Below are 18,480 nucleotides of genomic sequence, written 5' to 3'. Positions count from 1 at the left end.
ATGACTGAAAAAAGACCGAAGAGTTTGACTACATTAAGCAAAACTACTGTGCTTTCGTTCTAAAAACTACAGATTTCCAAGAAGTAAGGAATTCTTCTAAATTTAATGATTGCGTGAGCTAAGTGACGTATTTTTCAACGTTTTCATTCTTAAGTGATAATCACCTTTTACGTCAGTCAGATGGAGCTGTCAAAAGCTTGTCCGTTACTTGTGCTCTTATCAGAAGTCTAATCCTGGTATCTATAGGGAAAGGCGTAGCTTTAGTTTGTGACAAGGAACGAAAGAAATCATATAAAACCTACAGATCTTGAAGCTGAACCCGGAATATGAAAGGCTGCGTCGAGATGCAGGAAAGCTTTTAAAGAAACAAGCTATCGTGTTTCGCCTTCAACACTTACTCTTCCACTCTTTTCAGTATCACAAGCGATAAGAAACTCAAAGGTAAATTACTGAATTTAAAGTTTCTAATTTGTAATACCCTCTGATGGAAAACTATATTTACTCCCAAGTTGCAAACAGTAGGTATGAGCAAAAAAGGACCTGGTCACGTATGCGTTCATATAAAATTGTTGCTTATGAATCAGATTCGAGTGTAAATGCGAAGGTCTCGATGCGCTCTTCGTTTTCCAAGTGTGAACCCTGAAAGAGATGATAGATGAAACAATGTAAATACGAAAAAAAAGTATTAAGAATTAGCAAGGTGAAAAGAAATGGATAATGTTGGAAATTATTACATAAAATGTCTCCACAAACTTTCAACGCGCTACGTGACCGCCATGACAAAAATGTCAACTGTGTTGTAGCAGGTGACTTGAAGGAACGAATTTGATTAAAGACTGACTAGGTTATTTGTTAATATGATAATGTAATTTACAGATTTTCAGCGTAATCAACACTGTCGTGTTCCTTTGCATGACAGAATTTTTTTGCTTATTGATCTGAAGCTCACTGATAGTGGAAATTCCCCAAGAAAGTTATTTTCACATTAGAGCAACAGCCTGGAATTATAAAATAATAAACTGCGAAGTAGGATTTTCGATGGTATTTAAATAGTGTTAAGCGACAGAATTGAGTTTTATTTCGTTCTTCACACTTTTTATAGCCTTCGTTTAATCGGCCTCCAATTCTCGGTGATAGAAATCTTTCACGGATAAATTTAATCGCTTTTCTTAGGAGAAACAGGTGCCAAAAGGGATTCTCTATTTTGTTAGAGTTGGCGGTGAAACCAACTGTGATGTTTAATACAAGCCAAAACAACTGAAGAGAGCTGAATCAACGGTTGCATATAATTGTTATGATTTTTTTTTCAGCGAATTGAAGCAGCCAATAATTGAAAATGCCAAGTGGTCACCAGATTTGCTTTGTTTTTCAAAGTGTTGTCATTATAACCATGTCTCTAGTGACTACCTTCTCAGCTACAAGTGAGTAAAATTAAAGAAAAGAATTAACTAAGGATTAAAATTGATAGATCTAAAAAAGATTATTTCCAACAGCGCAAGTTATCTAGTTATACAATAGTTGAGTCCCATCTTTCAATCCCGCTTCTAAAAATATGAAATTCAATTAAAAAAGTCTAGGCGCATGAGAATGAAGGAGAAGTAAGACTTCGAGATATGTTTGGGGCAATTATTTTTTTCTTTAAAGGAAAAGTTCAATAACCAACTAAAAACAGGGAACCTTACATCATTATTGACAAAAAGCTATCAGGTAGAGGAGAGCATAAAGTGAAAATCTTTATGCGGTGTCAAAGAAAAGCACGAAAGAAACGACGGAGATACGCAAACACCACTCACAGCAAGGGACAACATCAGCTTTGTAGAACAGGAAACTTAACGACAGGAGAGCATGAATGCAAATATGCCTTTGCACACAGCTCAAACAAACCATTACAATCAATAAAAGGAGTAAAAATTTCAAATCAACAAGAAAAAATTGGGCTTTATGGATTTCAAGAAGCCTGACCAAAGGTACATTGAATTAATTTGTAGTCAACAACAAAGCACATGACCAAACTACTTTAGTATAATTCTGATTTCAATCTTTTTTTTTGCTGAACAATCAGGTTCGAAAATAATGTCTTGACCTTTTTCGTTTCAATTTACATAACCAACAGAAGGGTGTTCCACATTTCTCCTTCCATCGGGAAAGTGTTGCGTGTTTCCATTTGAGTACAATGGCACACAATACAACGAGTGTACGGTTGATGGGTCAGCCTGGAGACCCTGGTGTGCCACAACTTCCAATTTTACGCAAGACGGACAACGGGAATACTGCGAATGTGGGTAGCTCTTAATCTCATTTTTAATTAATATACTCCCTCTTTTAGCTTCTTATCGCGAAAGAGTGTCCTTATGTGTGTGGAGGTCATGTAGATGAATAGATTTAAGTGAATTTACAACGTTTTTGATGAGCTTAAAGTTTACTGCAATTCCGATAGAGTGGTGATAGCATCTAATTTAGATGTTAGAGTTAGAGCATTAGAATAAACCATTTTTAGATCCCACTTTCATCTTTTGCATATGACTTAGCATTTATTTGTTAACATTGGGCCACGATTGCGAGATGTATTGATGCAATGCTTTGTACTATCCGCCCGAAGGCGAAATATGAGGGGGGTAAGACGAAAAAAGGCCTTGACGACAATTACTGTCTAGCGTAAACCCTGTCCTAAATATTTGTGTTGCACGCTAACAAATTATCTCCCATAAAGATAACGTCACTTTTACAACTTGAAGTTACGCCTTCCAAATCGGAATTTGGCCTTTCATATTCTAAATGTGAATTAGTTTCCATCTACAAGCTCTCTTTACTGAAAAAAAAAAGAAAAAAAAAGCTAAATGAACGTTTGTTGCTTCATTAATCTCTATTGTTCTTATCTTAGTGCGAAAAGGATGGTGTCCTTCTGGGTGGTTCCGTCTAAAAAGCAGTTGCGTTTTCATGAAAAAGGATCCAGCTCGTCTCGATTATGATGATGAAGTTGGAGTGACCTTTTGGAGAAAGGCGCGTGAGAAATGTAACGAGAAAGGAGCGGACCTCATGATCGTACGAGATAAAGCAGACTTAAACGGACTACTATCCATGTACTACCAAGCTAGAGTTAGTATCCGTAGACCTCTTTTTTTAGGATCACGGGAGTATTTCAACCCTCATTGGAAATGGCTTGACGGTACTGAGGTTAATCCAGCTCTCTGGGGGAGCGGAGAACCAAAAACAATTCATGGAAGATGTGGAGTGATCGAGGATTTCAGAAAGAGGTGGTTTGACAGAGGCTGTGGTTGGTGGTTAGCAGCAAGGCCCTGCAATAAGATAAGAAGGGCTTACATATGCGAGTCTCCATTGAGTAAGTATTAGGGATTGTTTCTATAAATTGTCGTTGTCAATGAAACATTGCAAGTTTAAAGAGTGTCTTAATGAACTGAGGAGTATTGAGGCTAAAAGACTTCATAGACCAATTTTTTTAGCCAACAGAACCTGCAAACAAGGGTATTCATTAGCAGAGGATCGCTGCTATAAGATAGTCACCTCTCTTCGTCTTATTTGGGAGGATGCCCAGTGGGACTGCTTAACCCAAAACAGCAGCTTAGCGGTTATCAACACTAAGGAAAACTTTGAAAGAGTCGCCTCACTTCTATCAACGGTGAAGTGGCCATATAGCTTCTTCGTCGGGCTTGTAAGGAATTTGAGCAGCTGGTCATGGATTGATGGAATATCAATTGACCCATATCTGTTTCGAGCTGGATATCCCAAGATAAGGGATAAGGAAGAAAATTGTATAGCGTTTTCTGGGTACACTCCTGACATTATAAATGTGGGGTGCAACAATGGTTATGCCTACGCCTGTCAAAGTGCTCAAGGTAAGTTAACCGGTTCATATCTTGGATTTGGTAAAAGAACTTAAGTACAAGACTCTATCAGTACCGAGAAATTCTTTTTCATCCTTCTTCCGTTAATTTAACTAATGTTGAAAAGGCCTCAACGTCCTTTCCAAAACTGCACCCAAACAGTCCGTTTGTGTTCATCAGGCTCAACTTGCTTATTACGGTACGTGAACTGCGAGGCGGACAGAAATAGCACCAAGAATGGTCATGACGACAAATGTCAAGCCTGTTTGATTTCTTTTAGATGTCACAAACGACGCGAGTGCGAGACATGAACCAATTTAAGTGCCCTTATGAAATAGTAGTGTGAACAATGAAACAATGCAGAAGTCAACCATATAATAAATTATCGGCAAATACTGGATGGCCTTTCAATCTTCTGGTCCTTTATATTTTATTTCAGCCGTTGTAGGAAATGTTGCATTTGGAAGTCTGACGGACCATTCAAGTTTGGCTACAGGAAGCAATTCATCATTTGTAGTCGATGACAATCTCACAACTTGTTTCTCCTCTAAAGTGGTAAGAGAACAGAATGCATATACATATCTTCGTATATTTTAACGAAGTGAACACCATTACACCGTCGTTTCTCAAGGATTAAGATTGCTAATAAATTACAGTAGAAAGAAAGTTTTGTAGCTATGTCACCATTCAAGTGGTAAATACTTGGTGACGCGGTTATTGGCGTGGACCAGCCAATCATATCGTTTACCAAAATACACTCAAACCTTAATGGAGCGGTCACCCACTGGAGTGGCTGGATGACCGCTTAATACAGGTTCCACAGAAGAGGGGTACCACTTAATGCACAAATACTGGCTCAAAAATCCTACTTACGTAAATTTTGTGAATGAAAACATGGACTAAACTTTACTACGAAGATTATCCTTAGTTTTACTCGAGTAGTTCCGCTCTAAGTGACTATTCAGTACAGGTGGAAGACAATAAAAACAGGCGGTTGGGACTCACTCAAAAGTGACCACGACTGCTTAAAAGGGGTGTCTGTTCAATAGAGGTAAAAATACAACGAGTAGGGAAAATCAACTTGGGACATAGGCAACCGAGCACTTATTACTGGTTCGACTATAGCACAGTTACAGCCTAAAACTGAAGAGATACTCAAGAAAATAAAAATGATACAAAACGCATTACTGATATTATCCTAACATTTGTGGTTAGGAAGAGAGTCCATGGCTCGAAATAAAGCTAGTGAAATGGTTTTACATCTACAAAGTGACCATAAAAAATCCCAAGAACACAAGTATCCCCGAACCTCTCACAGTGTCGATCATTTCACGCAATCGGAATGGTGAATCTACCACTTCTGTGTGTACAAAGAAGGGGAACTCTTCGTACTTGGAGTATCAATGTATTCCTCCAGTGAGAGGTGACACCCTGTACATCAAAGGGTCCAAATTGAACACAGCGCTGGTTTTGTGCCATGTCAGTGTTTTGGCATTCGGTTAGTTCAAACTTTTCGTTGTTTTTCACTACGTCCCTCACTATTTCGCACGTAGTTAGTTTATAATCTGCTACAACTTTTTGGAAATATCCAACCAATGCAATTGTGGCCCGGGTCATTTTGAAATAAGTAGAAGGAAGCACACAATTCAGGAGATGTGATATCGCTTCGCATTTTGTTTTCCCTTCTTATCTCTAACACTAACACCTAAGAGCTAAACAATTAATCCGGGTTTAAATACGCTTGGCTCATATGTTTTCCTAAATTTCTCTCGCACTCAAAAGTATGTGCTATGAATTGACCCTTGTCATCCGTAGAAACAGAAGAAAATGCAAAAGGAGTACTTCGAGAGGTCTGGCTTTCAGAAACAGCTGACGAAAACCCACTTCTTCTTAGAGACCTGAGTGCTTTCACCAGACAGAGAGACCTTTGGAATATAATTCCAAGAATGGATGCAACGGTCAATTTAGGAAAATTTTATGCTCAGAAACTAAATGCTTACATGAAGGTAAATTAATAATAACAACGATGATGATAATTATAACAATAACACCAATGCTACAGCAATGTGGTTATTTTGTTACAATTTAGTGTAAACACGCTTCAAGGAAAGATGAGGTTTTTCATAACAATGTGCTTCCTAACGTTTTAGCAAAAACTTATCCGCCTTCCATAATATCGACTACAGAAATTACAAAAACATAAGCAAATCAAAAGGAATAAGTGAAGGAATGGATAGATAAATAAAAAGATAAACTGTCTAGTCTTGTTTAGCTTTTCTTTGCTTTTACATACATCAGATTTTTCTTTTCAATATGCCATGGAAGAAGAGTTAAAAAGACGCGAAATATCACAAAGAAATATCACAATAATTACTCAGGGAATTTAATTAAGCCACTTATCCATGGGAAAGACTAGTCATTCAGAAAAGCAGTCGTACAATTTTTTACTGGTTATAATAAACATATTCAACATTTCTCACCTCAGGTCACTGATTCTGGCTACCACACATTTTACATGACGTGCAATGATGAATGCGAGTTGTGGTTTGATGGCGTTGAAGATCTAGAAGGGTTGGGGGCTGGTCAGTCCGAAAGAAAAATGTTGATAAAGCTGGTTGATATGAAGACTTTAGAGCGTCTGACGTGGGATAGGTATGCTCACAGTATAATCTTAGAGTAAATCATCGGGGAGAATTTTTTCCGCTTCTGTTTTGTAAATAGTTCTAAACTTTTGTTTCACAATTGTTTCGTGTATCGTATTTTAGTTATTAACTCCAAGCAAATCAGGATAACGGTTTCATTTTTCTTTCCTCAAACCTGCTGATAGTTAATTGCAACCATTTTGTGTTCTTAGTTTTGAAGTTTTCTCAGTTTACTTGTTTCACAAAATTTCAACTTTGCTTATTAAAAGTCTAGTCAATCTACGCAGGAAACTTTATTTATTTTTCCATTAAGATTTCTTTCTGGGAAATAAAAAAAAAACATTACTTGTCTTTTGCCAAATCTGACCCATATGTGCTCTATGGTTGTTTGAGTTCCACTTGCATGATTACAGGCCGAATTGAACTCTACTCATTCCTATTTCTGTTATAAATCAAGTTGTCTTTAATGTCAATTTGCTTTCGCAGGTCGCTCAGCAAGCAAATTTCACAACCCATATATCTTTCTCGTTGTCATCTTTATAACATTGAGGTCTTTATGAGGGAGTATGTCAACGAAGATCACTTGTCTATTGGAATCAAGTTTCCTAATGGGGAAGAACAAAAACCTGTTTACGCCAAAAATCTCTTCTGGCTAAAAACAGGTTTGACCTTTTGCTTTGTTTAAGATTTCACCTAGTAGTAAGTGATGTTTGATTGATACAGGTAACATTTTTTGGGACCAAGAGAGGATAAAGTGCTCTCTTTCCGAAACTTACAGCGTGAAAATTCACCTTAGATGCCAGGGAAGCAACGGGGAAGGTCACTTTTTGGTTTTAGCTTTATTTCAAATGAGGTTTTCATTTGAATATAGGAATGAGGATCCATCTCATTCGTTGCCTTTGATTTTTGTGACACATAAAAGGAATTATGTCTATTGGGGCCCAGTAATTTTAAGTTGAAGGTGTGGTATTTTCTAAGGTCTTGCTGGTAGTTCTATTCAATAAGGACAAATTCCTGTGGAAGTCTATATTCTATATTTAAGGGGAAAAGCTTTCGCATAGTTATATTGGAAATGATGATTATAGCAAGACATTACACAATGTCAAAACCAATCAGAGCCATTGAACTGATATGAATTTTAAATTACTTTTGCATCCTGTGTTAGGTGAGCGGAGCCTCGTCTTCAGCAACATACGATTCGAGCCCGGTAATAAATTTACGGCGGAAGTTGGATCTATCATATCAATAGCAGGTTTGCACAGATGCCTCATATCCGAAGAGTTAAAGTGGCTTTAACATGATTTTTCAAATACAGCTCAGTTATCAGCTCAGTTCACTGGAAAACTGCAGTGCAAGACGTCTGAAAATGTTTTTGTTTTACCAATAAAACTTTAGAGCCTTGATGTAAACAAAGAAAGAATTAAAATTTTTAGCTAAATTTACTGGTGAAGAAATTTCTTTCCAGACACTTTTTTTTGCTATTCAACATCACGCCGATCATAGATGGTATTAAAGCGTCTATTTTGCTTATCAAAACAATAACTATAACATAGAGTTGAAAGGAGAATGTTATTTTTTTGTATGATTTCGAGTTATTCATATTTGCAAAAGTTGATTCAAAACATCCGTTTAGCCTGCTAAAGTCCTTTCAATTTTGGAATGTTTCTGTTGATTCTGTTTAAATAAATAGGTGGAAAAAGAAGTCTATAGGGATTCCTCTAGACATGAACACAAACAGTAACCAAGAAGATTTGCGAAAATATCCTGTTCATGTAATTCTATACAAATATAGGCTCCTACAAATACTGCTGTCAAGGGATTTTCTGTCCAGACTGTGATCTTAGAGTGGCTATATCGGTGTTTTACACCGAGTACATCATCAATTCCTCTCTGTCAATGAATTGCCGAGAAAATTCATTCAATATTTCACTAGAAGCAGACGTAACACCTGGATTCTACAGCATTCAGGTGAGCAAACATGTTGTTTCCCATATAACTCAGTGCTTTTTTTTCAGTTTCGATTAAGTAGAGCTTTAATATACTATTGCAACTTGACTAACAATTCCTTACATGAAATTATGTGGGCCTTTCTGTGAACCTGGACAATTATCCAAAGATGCTATTTTATTTTAACGTGCATATAAATAACATTCTTTGAACCTTGAATGTTACCTTCTTGTTTAGAATACACATCTTTATCAGTAAAAAGACCCAAACTTCGATAAAAATCAAAACATTGATATCAAATTTCGCTTCTGTAGTCATTAAGTAAAGCTTTGCTGCTCACTAAGTACTCGCTAAGTAAAAAAGGTAACAGCACTTTTCCGCAAAGTAAGAAGCATCTTTCATACATTAGCAATGCCACTAGCATTTTACTGTTGTGTTCAAAGGAGCTGATGTGAAATTAATAATTGAACACCCAAAAACATGGAGTGAACAGAATATCGTTAGTTAGATATCTGCATTGAGATAAGTTGTTCAGTTTCAATCATGATGACTTTTTTGGCAACAAACAACAGTCTGGATAAAATGTAGTTCTAAATCATACCTCAAGACTGATGAAGTTTTGGTATTTTTACTCAGGCCCAGTATTCTTTTGTTGATGAAAATGCCACAAAACACCTTGAAATTGCTCAAGTATCCATGACAGGTTGGTCTTCTATTCTCTTTTGATTGAAAGAAGTAACATTCAAGCAACATAACTGTCGTAGTCGTAATCATAACGACAACCAACAGTAAAAGCCATAATGATATTGACGATTAAGATTTCAATTGTGGCGTAATAATTTTAAAGGCCATACCAGATACGATAATTATGCTATAAGACTTTTGACGTTTACTGGGAATTCTCAGTAAGACTTTCAGGGTTAATCCATACTTTCATTTTTTTAGCTGCGGTTCTAAGTCAATGCAGTTTTTTTAATGATCTCTGTCAATGGAAAGAAAAGACCACAAACGGATCTTCGTGGAAAACAGGAGGAGGTAATAGATATCTGCTTGTTAACACTTAGCATTGAAAACAATTGCTTTCAACATGATATGATGTCAAGTAAGCCCTCGTTAGGTCATTACAAAGCAAGTGTTGAGAGCACAGAAACTATTATTTTATCATGTCGTATCTTTTCCACCTTTCCAATGACGCTAGAAACTGTCGCTGAAGAGAGTTATTTCTGGCAAATGAGTTTTCAGGAGAGGTTTAAAAGTTGTACAAATCGACAGCAAACTAGGAAAATTCCTTATTCCGGACAATTTTTTAAACTTTCTTTCGTAAGAGACGACTTTTGGCACTATTAAGAAACCAAAGGGACTCATTACCTTCCACCATAACGATTATTTTTATCATCATTGTCACATTTTGTTTATCTCACATCCTTTTTGAGCTTAATTCTCACGGTTAGGTTGCATCAGATTTGGAAAAACTTTGGTTCAACTGTCTATGTTTGTTCTCAGATTACCAAGGTGCTTATTTACTGGGTGTCAGCGAGGGCTCTCTTGAAAGTCCAAAGATGCCTTGGAAAGAGTCATTTAAAGAAACGTATTCGTGTTTGCAATTTAAGTACATCTTACCAGGCACAACAACAGAAGGAAGAAATTCTACCCTGGAAGTTTTCGTCGGTAACGAGGAACAGATGGCTCTGCTTTGGAGAGTTCAAGGATACCATGGAAACAAATCATCACGAGGCTTCGTATCGTGGGAATCCAAAAAAGACGTCATGGTAACAATAATAATAATAATAATAATATATAGAGAATGATACGTGGGCGCACGTGAATGTGGAATTTCTCTACGAGTGTTTAACTCTATAGCTCTCGAGTGAGCGCAGCGAACGAGTGAGATGTCGAGTTGAACACGAGAAGAGAAATTTCATACCTACAAGCAACCATGTATTATTTTGTTTATCATATAAACACAATAGCCCTTTACTGATAAGAAAAGGTGACATTCATTTATTAATGAATGAAAATAAATGAATCGACAGTCCCCGAATAACAATCGTAGAGTGCGTTGGCGCCACCTCTTAATATGGAAAAATGCGTTGAATCATGATTACAAAAACAACAGTGGTCGTAATTTTCCATTTACAAAATTCTCATTTAGTGACTTTGTCCTTACCGACAAAAGAAGTCTTTCAGGTAAACGGCCAAAATCGGCCAGTGGCAAATCTTTCAGCTGTCGATTTTCATTCCCAGCCACGAGAAATGCCAACACCAAAGCCACTGAATACGTAACTTTCGGTTTTTCTTTTCGTGTATTGGTTTTTTCCCCTTTTAGGAAAGTTTGAACGGCACTGTCTGTCAGCGATACGGATTTTTTTAGTGTTTTAGCCGCCATAATCCGAGAAAGTTCCGACAAACTACCTTGCATTGAGAACCGTGAAGGCTTTGCCGCTCATTCATCAACCTGACCGGGTGGCGCCAAAGGCGAGTGACGTATCAGCAGCTGATTGGCTATATCAACACATGTGGAAAAAATACGATATTTTTTCACGTATGTTGTTACGGCTTTTCTCAGGGCCAGAAATCCTTGTATAGCACCGCAGTTTATGTGATAAAATAAATTTTTATATCGTCGTCTCTACAAAGTATCCGACGGCATATGACATCATTGAAAGCTAAATAATTAAATGATTAAGAGCAGAATGTCTTGGTAAAAACACATTTAAAAGAAAGGTTTAAGCCACATTATTAAAAATATGCAACACATCCACTAAAAATATGTTCATGAAGAAAAGTCTTGAGGATAGATTTAAAAATGGTCAACGACATGCACCTCCTCATATCTACCTGAAAGGAATTCCATGTTATATGAATAGAATGTATTATATACCAAAAAGCTCTTTGACCATAAATCCTTAGATTACATCTTGGTGTTACAAGTAAAAATTTACTAGAGGGGCGCAATGTTTTCGGAGGAATGTAAGGCAATAGAAGCTCCTGTAGGTAAATAAGTACCATGTCATTTGACGAATTAAATGTCAAAAGTAGGATTTTTTGTAATCAATCCGTTCGGCGGCTGAAAGCTTATATAACTCGCAATCATATTTCCGTCGTACAGTATATCAAGATACCGGTTGAAGTTAAAAACACATGATAGCTATTTTTTTTCGACCCTGTAAAGTACAAAATTGTTACTTCCTTGAAATTCATATCCACCAAAAAACATAAAAAAAATTACGTTAACGGAAAACATGGAATACATTGTTGTGTACTTCAGTCAGTAACATATAAATGGTTTCATTAAATTGTGGATGAAACTTATTTGCCTTGATTTAGTCCTTTTTATTTAAATCTAAGCCCTTCGATCATTTTATTGTAATTTTTAGTTTTAATCAATTTTTTTTAGATTGAGCTTAAGGCAACTAGCTACGGGAAAGCTTCAGCTGTAATTCAGGAAGTAAAAATTATCACCAACTACTGTGAAATTTTCCCTTTGTTCGCCATGCCAGGTTTGTAATACAGTTCAATAAATTTATTTCATCAACTTGAGTAAATTATAGTTACTTAGTAGTTAATCTTGTATTTAAAATCATGAATGCAACACAACCGGTCAGAGTAACGTTGTACAGTTTGAATTTTAAGCAGCCTCAAGATTCCAGATTTACACCGGAATAGGACCAACATTGGCTGAAACGCTTGGGCGAGGGTTGCTACAAATAAGTTAATTTTCGGAGGGCATAATTGTTTCCATATGACTACCATTTCCATGGGATGTTATCATTTTGCAGGTCACAGCTGTAGCAAAGAAGAATTCCAGTGTGAAAATTTGCAATGCATTAAAAGTGTCCTAAGATGTGATGGCGACTTGAATTGTTTGGACGGATCTGATGAGGAAAACTGCCAATGTCTAAACGGCCAGTTTTGGTGTTCCTCGGGGAAATGCCTGCCTCCAGAAAAACTGCGAGATGGCAAACAGGACTGTGTTGACGGGCAAGATGAAAAGAAAGGAGGAGGTAAAATGGGTTGGTGCAAAAATTGTTCCTCGTCAATATCTTAAATTTTCTGGATTTCAGTAAAGCCTTGATTTCTCGGACGTACGTCAAAAGAACAGTAGTCATTCTTCCCTTGAGCTTGGCATAACTTACATATTAAATGCATGCTGATCTGCTCGATGATTCTAGCATAATATGCATGAAAGGAAACGATGTTCATGTAGGTACAAAAGAAAAAAGTATTTATTTATTAATTTATTAATTTTTTTGTTCTGGCAAATCATTTTTTTAGCTTTAAAGCCCACTTTTTGTTTTTGTTTTTTCTCTTCTCAAGTGAACCCGAATTCCAAGTATCCTTGTTTTGACGGTAAGGCGATCTCTTGGTCCCAGACATGTAAAAAAACGGAAGGTTGTGCTGACAGCAGCCATTTTTCTGCCATTTGTGGTAAGTTTTACAACGGTGTCTTGATATCTTATTTCTTGCCATGTGATTACTGATAAAACAAAGCTCGATGTAATCGCAGGAAATCAAAATGAGCTTCTAAATATGCACACTGCTCACAATTGACTAAATTTTAGCCAAGTAAAAATTTGGATTTATTCAAGTTATGTGGGTTTTTGGATTTCAGATCTGAGGATGACGATACTTTTATCAATAATCATAATAGTTCTTTTTAAAATAAAATGAATATTGAACTGATATATAATTATGATAAAGAGAGTTGAATCGTGTACCTACTTCTTTTAAAAATAAAACTTTACGGTCACTTGCTATTTAAAGGGAAGACGGAATGCCCGCTGAATGACTTAGCTTGTTCAAAGCAAACAGGGGATGCGAAGAAGGATAAGGAAGACGCTTGTCAGATTCCTTTTCGAGGTAAAAATGTGAAAAAGTGCAGGACGGAGGATTGTAATAAATGTGAAAACCAAGTCTTGCCTTATTACAGCGTTTTTTTTAACAATTATTTTCTCGTTCATTCTATACTTTGCTGTTAGATGGCTGTTGAGTTTTTGTAATTGATATTTCATTAAAGTCGGCCAACAGTTGGACCGTGATGGAATACAGATTTCTTCTTGCAATACTAAAACTTAAAATTATTGCGATATTGTGTTGCACTTTGGCTCAGATTTAGACTAAATCTTATGTTCGTAATGGCAAGAAGAGAAAAACTCAAATTTAGTCGCGTTATTAGAGGTTATTCAGACCACGCTTATTTCCCAGTTTTAACATGTGAAATAGTAAGTGATGAAATAAGTATAAACTGATTACCCTTAATTGGTAGCTGTACATAAGCGAACGAAGAATTGTCTAGAATCAAATAGTCAGAAGGGAACATAAGTCAGTGACGCTGAACTTACCATCAATTTTGCCACTATATTTCAAACTTAAACTCTTCTGTTCACGTGGTATTTCATTTCTTATCAAGGTCACTACAAACTTTTCTTTTTTCTCCTATTAAATGTAAATTTCTTTTTAAACGATTTTAAACAGCATACAAGTATTTAGAAAAGAGCCAAACAGTCAGAATCTTTTATTTTTACTCTGAATCAGTGAGCTCACTTTGAACTTCTTTTATTTAGGGAGGACGTATACAAACATTATCACACTTGCTTCTTATCCCTTCCTAAAGTTCAAAGAATATGTTTCCCGCTCGGTTCTGTTTCAGGACCATGCAGTTTTCAGAATGGTTTGTGTGGATTTCAGAATGGTATTAACAGTGAATTTCAGTGGACGACAGAAATTAGAGGAACCCCATCAGAAGGCACTGGACCTTCCTTTGACCATACCACTTTATCAGACCAAGGTGTTGTGTTTTTACATCTCATATTTATAGATATATATATCTGAATAAGAATTATAATTGACAGGAAAATCTTTCACATTTGGAATTTCATAAAGAGTTCAGAGTTCCTAGAACAATGTTATTCGAAAAAATTTAGAGTTCGTTTTAAAGCAGATTCAGCGTTAGCTAAGCAAGAAAATTCTCAGATTTAAAACAGGTGTTATGTCAGCAGATAGACGTGTACTTTAACCCGAAGGTTATTGCCCATTTTTTACCACTGGAATCTTAGACCTGAAGTCTACTAACCTGCACATTATTGAAGAGATCAACTTGAGTGAAGAGATTGTGTCAGGACCATTTCACTTGTTCTAAGTGGTGCAGGAGATAACCTTCATCAAAATTTAATTGATGTATCTTTGGCTAGTTTTGTCAATCTTAAATAATTTCGTCCCATATCGCGTCAGGTTACTCACAATTCATGAACGCATTTCGCTCTCAAAATTAAAGAGAAGATTAATAGTTAAAGGGCTTACTAAAAAATAAAAATTATTTTTTAGGCCGTTACCTTTATATCGAAGCATCAAACAGACAAGCTGGCGATAAAGCGCGATTACAAAGCGGCTGGTTCCTACATGCTCCAGAACTTTGTCTTCAGTTTTGGTACCACATGTATGGAGAAGATATAGGGTCTCTTAACATTTACATTGGAGCAATGAAATTAGAAGAAAAGGTTTGGAGTCAACATGGGAACCAGGGAGATAGATGGATTTTTGCGCAAGTTCCTATAAATTCAGGAGGTCATGAAAGACAATTTCAGGTGAAACAATATTGCGTGCAAATAGAATACTTCATTGTCTTGGAGACTATATTTTCAAAGTACTTTTCCATAATCGCAATGTTAAGTAATTTATATACTCAATGACTCAACCGTTTCACTTACATTGACGACACATAAAAAAGAATCACAAGAAAAATCTCGGTTATTTCATCAATTCTATTTTCATTTCATTTACTTAGTAGGAAAAAAGACTATTCCGTCAACCAATTCCTATAAAATTCCAAAGAGTTTCTGTCCATTTGATAAAAGCTGCTCATCTTTCGCTGCATCGACATATTTTTCAGGAGTTATTAGAGATGGGATGACAAATTACATTTCAATTTTGAGTAATTTGTTAGAAAGCGTAGAGGAACCAAGAACATAAAAACAGAGAACGCTAGATTAGTAGCGTGTAAACATTTTATTCAGCCATTTAGGCTAAATAATTTCAAATCTTTTCAAAATTGCTATGGATATCCTTCACGCTATATAGGGTTCAGATAACAGGAATTTTATGATAAAACCTAAAATTTTTATGATTAAAGACGCCATGCCAACACTGTATACTTAATTTTAGATCCTAATAGAAGGTGTGATTGGAGGTGGAAGCTCAGGGGATATAGCTATTGATGACATCACTGTTTTAACTGGAAGCTGCATTAAAATCGTTAAACAGGGTAAGCTTAACTTGAAAAAGGTACAAAGTCAAAATGGGACTGCAAAATATGTTTAAAAAATTCACTTAGGTACGCAACTCATTGCCTTAAAATGCTGACCCAGAATACATGTTGCCAGATCTCGCGCGCGATGTTGAGTTTCGTTGGCGTTACGTTATTCTTAAGTTCTTAAGGGGAAACCTATACCCTATGAACCTAATTGCCGGACATTTTTATTTATTTACTAAATTGGAATATGTGGCAATTTAAGGGAGGTTAATCCCACCCTAGGAATTACTGAGTTATATTTTTCTTTAAATTACCTCTTTAAAATAAATTTTATGCCTTCTTCAGAAACTCTGGATTGCTACTTTGAAAATGGACCGTGTGGTTGGACTGGGGAAAACGACTGGAAGATAGAGAGCACTGTAAACAATGGTATTGAGAAGTAACTTGTTAAGAATTCATCGGCTCGTTGATTTTTTTAGCTTAAAATTACAAATCATCAATGTAGAGGGCGATGAGAGGAAACACCTTAATGATTATCATAAGCATTCGAATTTCACAAAAAAGGTGGATTGTATTGATAATGGAGATAAAATGGTAAACCCAACAGTAATAAGAAACAACTCGATTGACATATGTTTTAATCTGAGCTGGAAAAAAAAGGCTAGGTAAAGAAGAATCTTTTCAAGCACCATTTTTTGTCGAAGGTATGTGACCATGATCCTAACTAAGAACCTCTAAAACCAAATTACCTAATGGCTTAATTGTCTCTACTCCACATTGTGTAACGCTTTTAGGTGCTTTTTTGAATTTGAAAATTTTCTTTGCCTCATCAGGTAAATTCCTCTACTTCAAAACAGATCGCGCTGAATTAATTAGTAGAACCTTGATAACAAAAGAGCTAACCCAAGCAAAGGAATGGCGGTGTTTAACATTTTGGTATTTCATTGGCGAGGAGAAGAGGACGCATACCAATGAGAAAGTGGTGGAACTCAACGTTTCTGCTCTTCACACTGATAATAGCAGTGATGTCACTTCTCTGTGGTCCACTTCTTATCGTACAAACCGGTGGACGTATGTGCAGCTGCCTCTTCACCACAGGGACAGTCCCTTTAAGGTAAACATAAAGAAGTACAAAAATTTATTACCACAATTAAGTCCGGCAAATCAGCGGAAATCACAGGGCTTTAAAATGATTGTTTTATTGTTTGCAGTTTAATTAGATTTGAGCGCTTTGAGGACAAACTATTAAAAATTCCATATATGCCTGTTACGTAAAATTCTCTTGATAATAACTTCGAAATTGTGATACTCAGATCTTTATTGATTGGTAACGCAATTAGAGTTGCCATGCTTGTAGTTATTTACCTCATCAGAAGCCTATTGACCGTAGTTTTGGTAAACTGATAGAACAGCTTGGATTGACATATCCACCTTAATCTTGGCCGTAATTCAACTGCATTCGAAATTTGTTCGCAAAGTTTTCCTTCTCGAAAAGTAACTCAAGGTCAAATAAGGTTAGCATCTCAAATACCGTTTTTCTTGGTCCTTGTTTTAATAACAGATCTTGTTTAGAGGAACCCTAGATTCTGCCGAGGTTGTATTCCTGGGCATTGATGACATATCTTTTTCCAAAGAGAAGTGTAACGCTATTCCGAACGATGAGGGGAAAGGTATGTCTTGTTTCGCTTTGCTTTGTGAGTTGGCTAAAACATTCGTTTACCACAGTAGGAAAGAGTAAACCAGTTCCTAAGTTGTCTCGCGAATGCTCTTTCGGGACCAGCAATGTTGCAAAAATCCGTCTATCTGTCCAATTGGGTGCTTAACAATCTTCATTTCCAAGGAGCCTCTGGTTTTTTGCATAAGTGGCAACAATAACCAACGCAACGTTGTGATGTTTTGATGGAAATTTAGCGTTAGGTTTACGAATCAGTTAATCTTCGCCCTTTACGACGAAAGTATTTGATTCCAGCTTTAGGAAAGTGTTTGAAAGAAAGTTGACTCAATATTCCCCTATTATTATTATTAATATTGAATGATTAAACATAAGCAGAACACAATCTCTAATTTTCAATTCGTGGGTCAAAATAAATTTTTAGAAATATAACTGACTTACTATTCGAGGAGGCTGGTATCAAAATGAAAACGTAAGGGCGCTTTTTTCGAAGATTTTAAATTGCAAACCCTTGGTTTTTATTCTCTTAGCTTTTTCGATTAACACGAGAAGAAAATTGATCACTTAAGGTTTGAAAAATTGTATGAGTTCAAGTCTTCTGTCATTCGTTATTTATTTTGTGAAGTGGTATCATTGCCCATCTGTTGTCGATATCTTGTTCTTGACATAGAGTAGTCACTTATCTTTCTATCTTCTTCAGACATATGCACCTGGGTAACCGGCTACCACACCTGCTGTAGATTCCCTTTTGTCTATGAGAATACTTTGTATCACTCCTGCACAGGAGACGATAACGACAGACAGTGGTGTTATTTTGGAGACGATGAGTTTGATGCTGGTGGCTGTGATGGCAAGATTCAATCTTTGTCTCATATTTTTATGGCTCAGAGCCAAAGGAAGATTTCTTATTCTTGGCGCGCGTACCTTCACGTTATACTAAACCAAATAAAAACTAGTGGATCTCTTGGCCTTGAGTCACCATCACCATATTTGGATGACGTTTAAGAATAAAAAAAATCCAAATAATTTTTAGAACCTTTAGGAAACGCTCACAAGTAGGTGTGTCGAAAAAATATTCTGAACTTTTTCACCGAATGTGTTACTGAGACATCTCTGAGGTAAAAGTAA

The 18,480-nt window shown here is 36.3% G+C and overlaps 1 protein-coding gene across 1 annotated transcript; it reads left to right on the top strand.

Moving 5' to 3' along the window:
- Positions 1-1,308: 1,308 nt before the first annotated feature.
- LOC131797206 (uncharacterized) lies at positions 1,309-18,357 on the top strand. The gene is made up of 25 exons (XM_059114833.2): positions 1,309-1,421; positions 2,114-2,278; positions 2,882-3,340; positions 3,462-3,854; positions 4,282-4,397; positions 5,058-5,340; positions 5,658-5,848; positions 6,328-6,494; positions 6,971-7,146; positions 7,650-7,736; positions 8,277-8,452; positions 9,068-9,134; positions 9,377-9,466; positions 9,935-10,200; positions 11,829-11,931; positions 12,211-12,435; positions 12,749-12,859; positions 13,196-13,291; positions 14,082-14,219; positions 14,756-15,015; positions 15,593-15,692; positions 16,026-16,109; positions 16,514-16,794; positions 17,242-17,350; positions 18,053-18,357. The coding sequence occupies exons 1-25, from the start codon at positions 1,337-1,339 to the stop codon at positions 18,355-18,357; spliced, it is 4,533 nt and encodes a 1,510-aa protein (XP_058970816.2). The 5' UTR covers positions 1,309-1,336.
- The last annotated feature ends 123 nt before the right edge of the window (positions 18,358-18,480 follow it).

Source organism: Pocillopora verrucosa, chromosome 14, assembly GCF_036669915.1.
Source record: "Pocillopora verrucosa isolate sample1 chromosome 14, ASM3666991v2, whole genome shotgun sequence".
Classification (NCBI taxonomy): Eukaryota; Metazoa; Cnidaria; class Anthozoa; order Scleractinia; family Pocilloporidae; genus Pocillopora; species Pocillopora verrucosa.
This window is presented reverse-complemented; position numbering and strand designations above follow the sequence as displayed.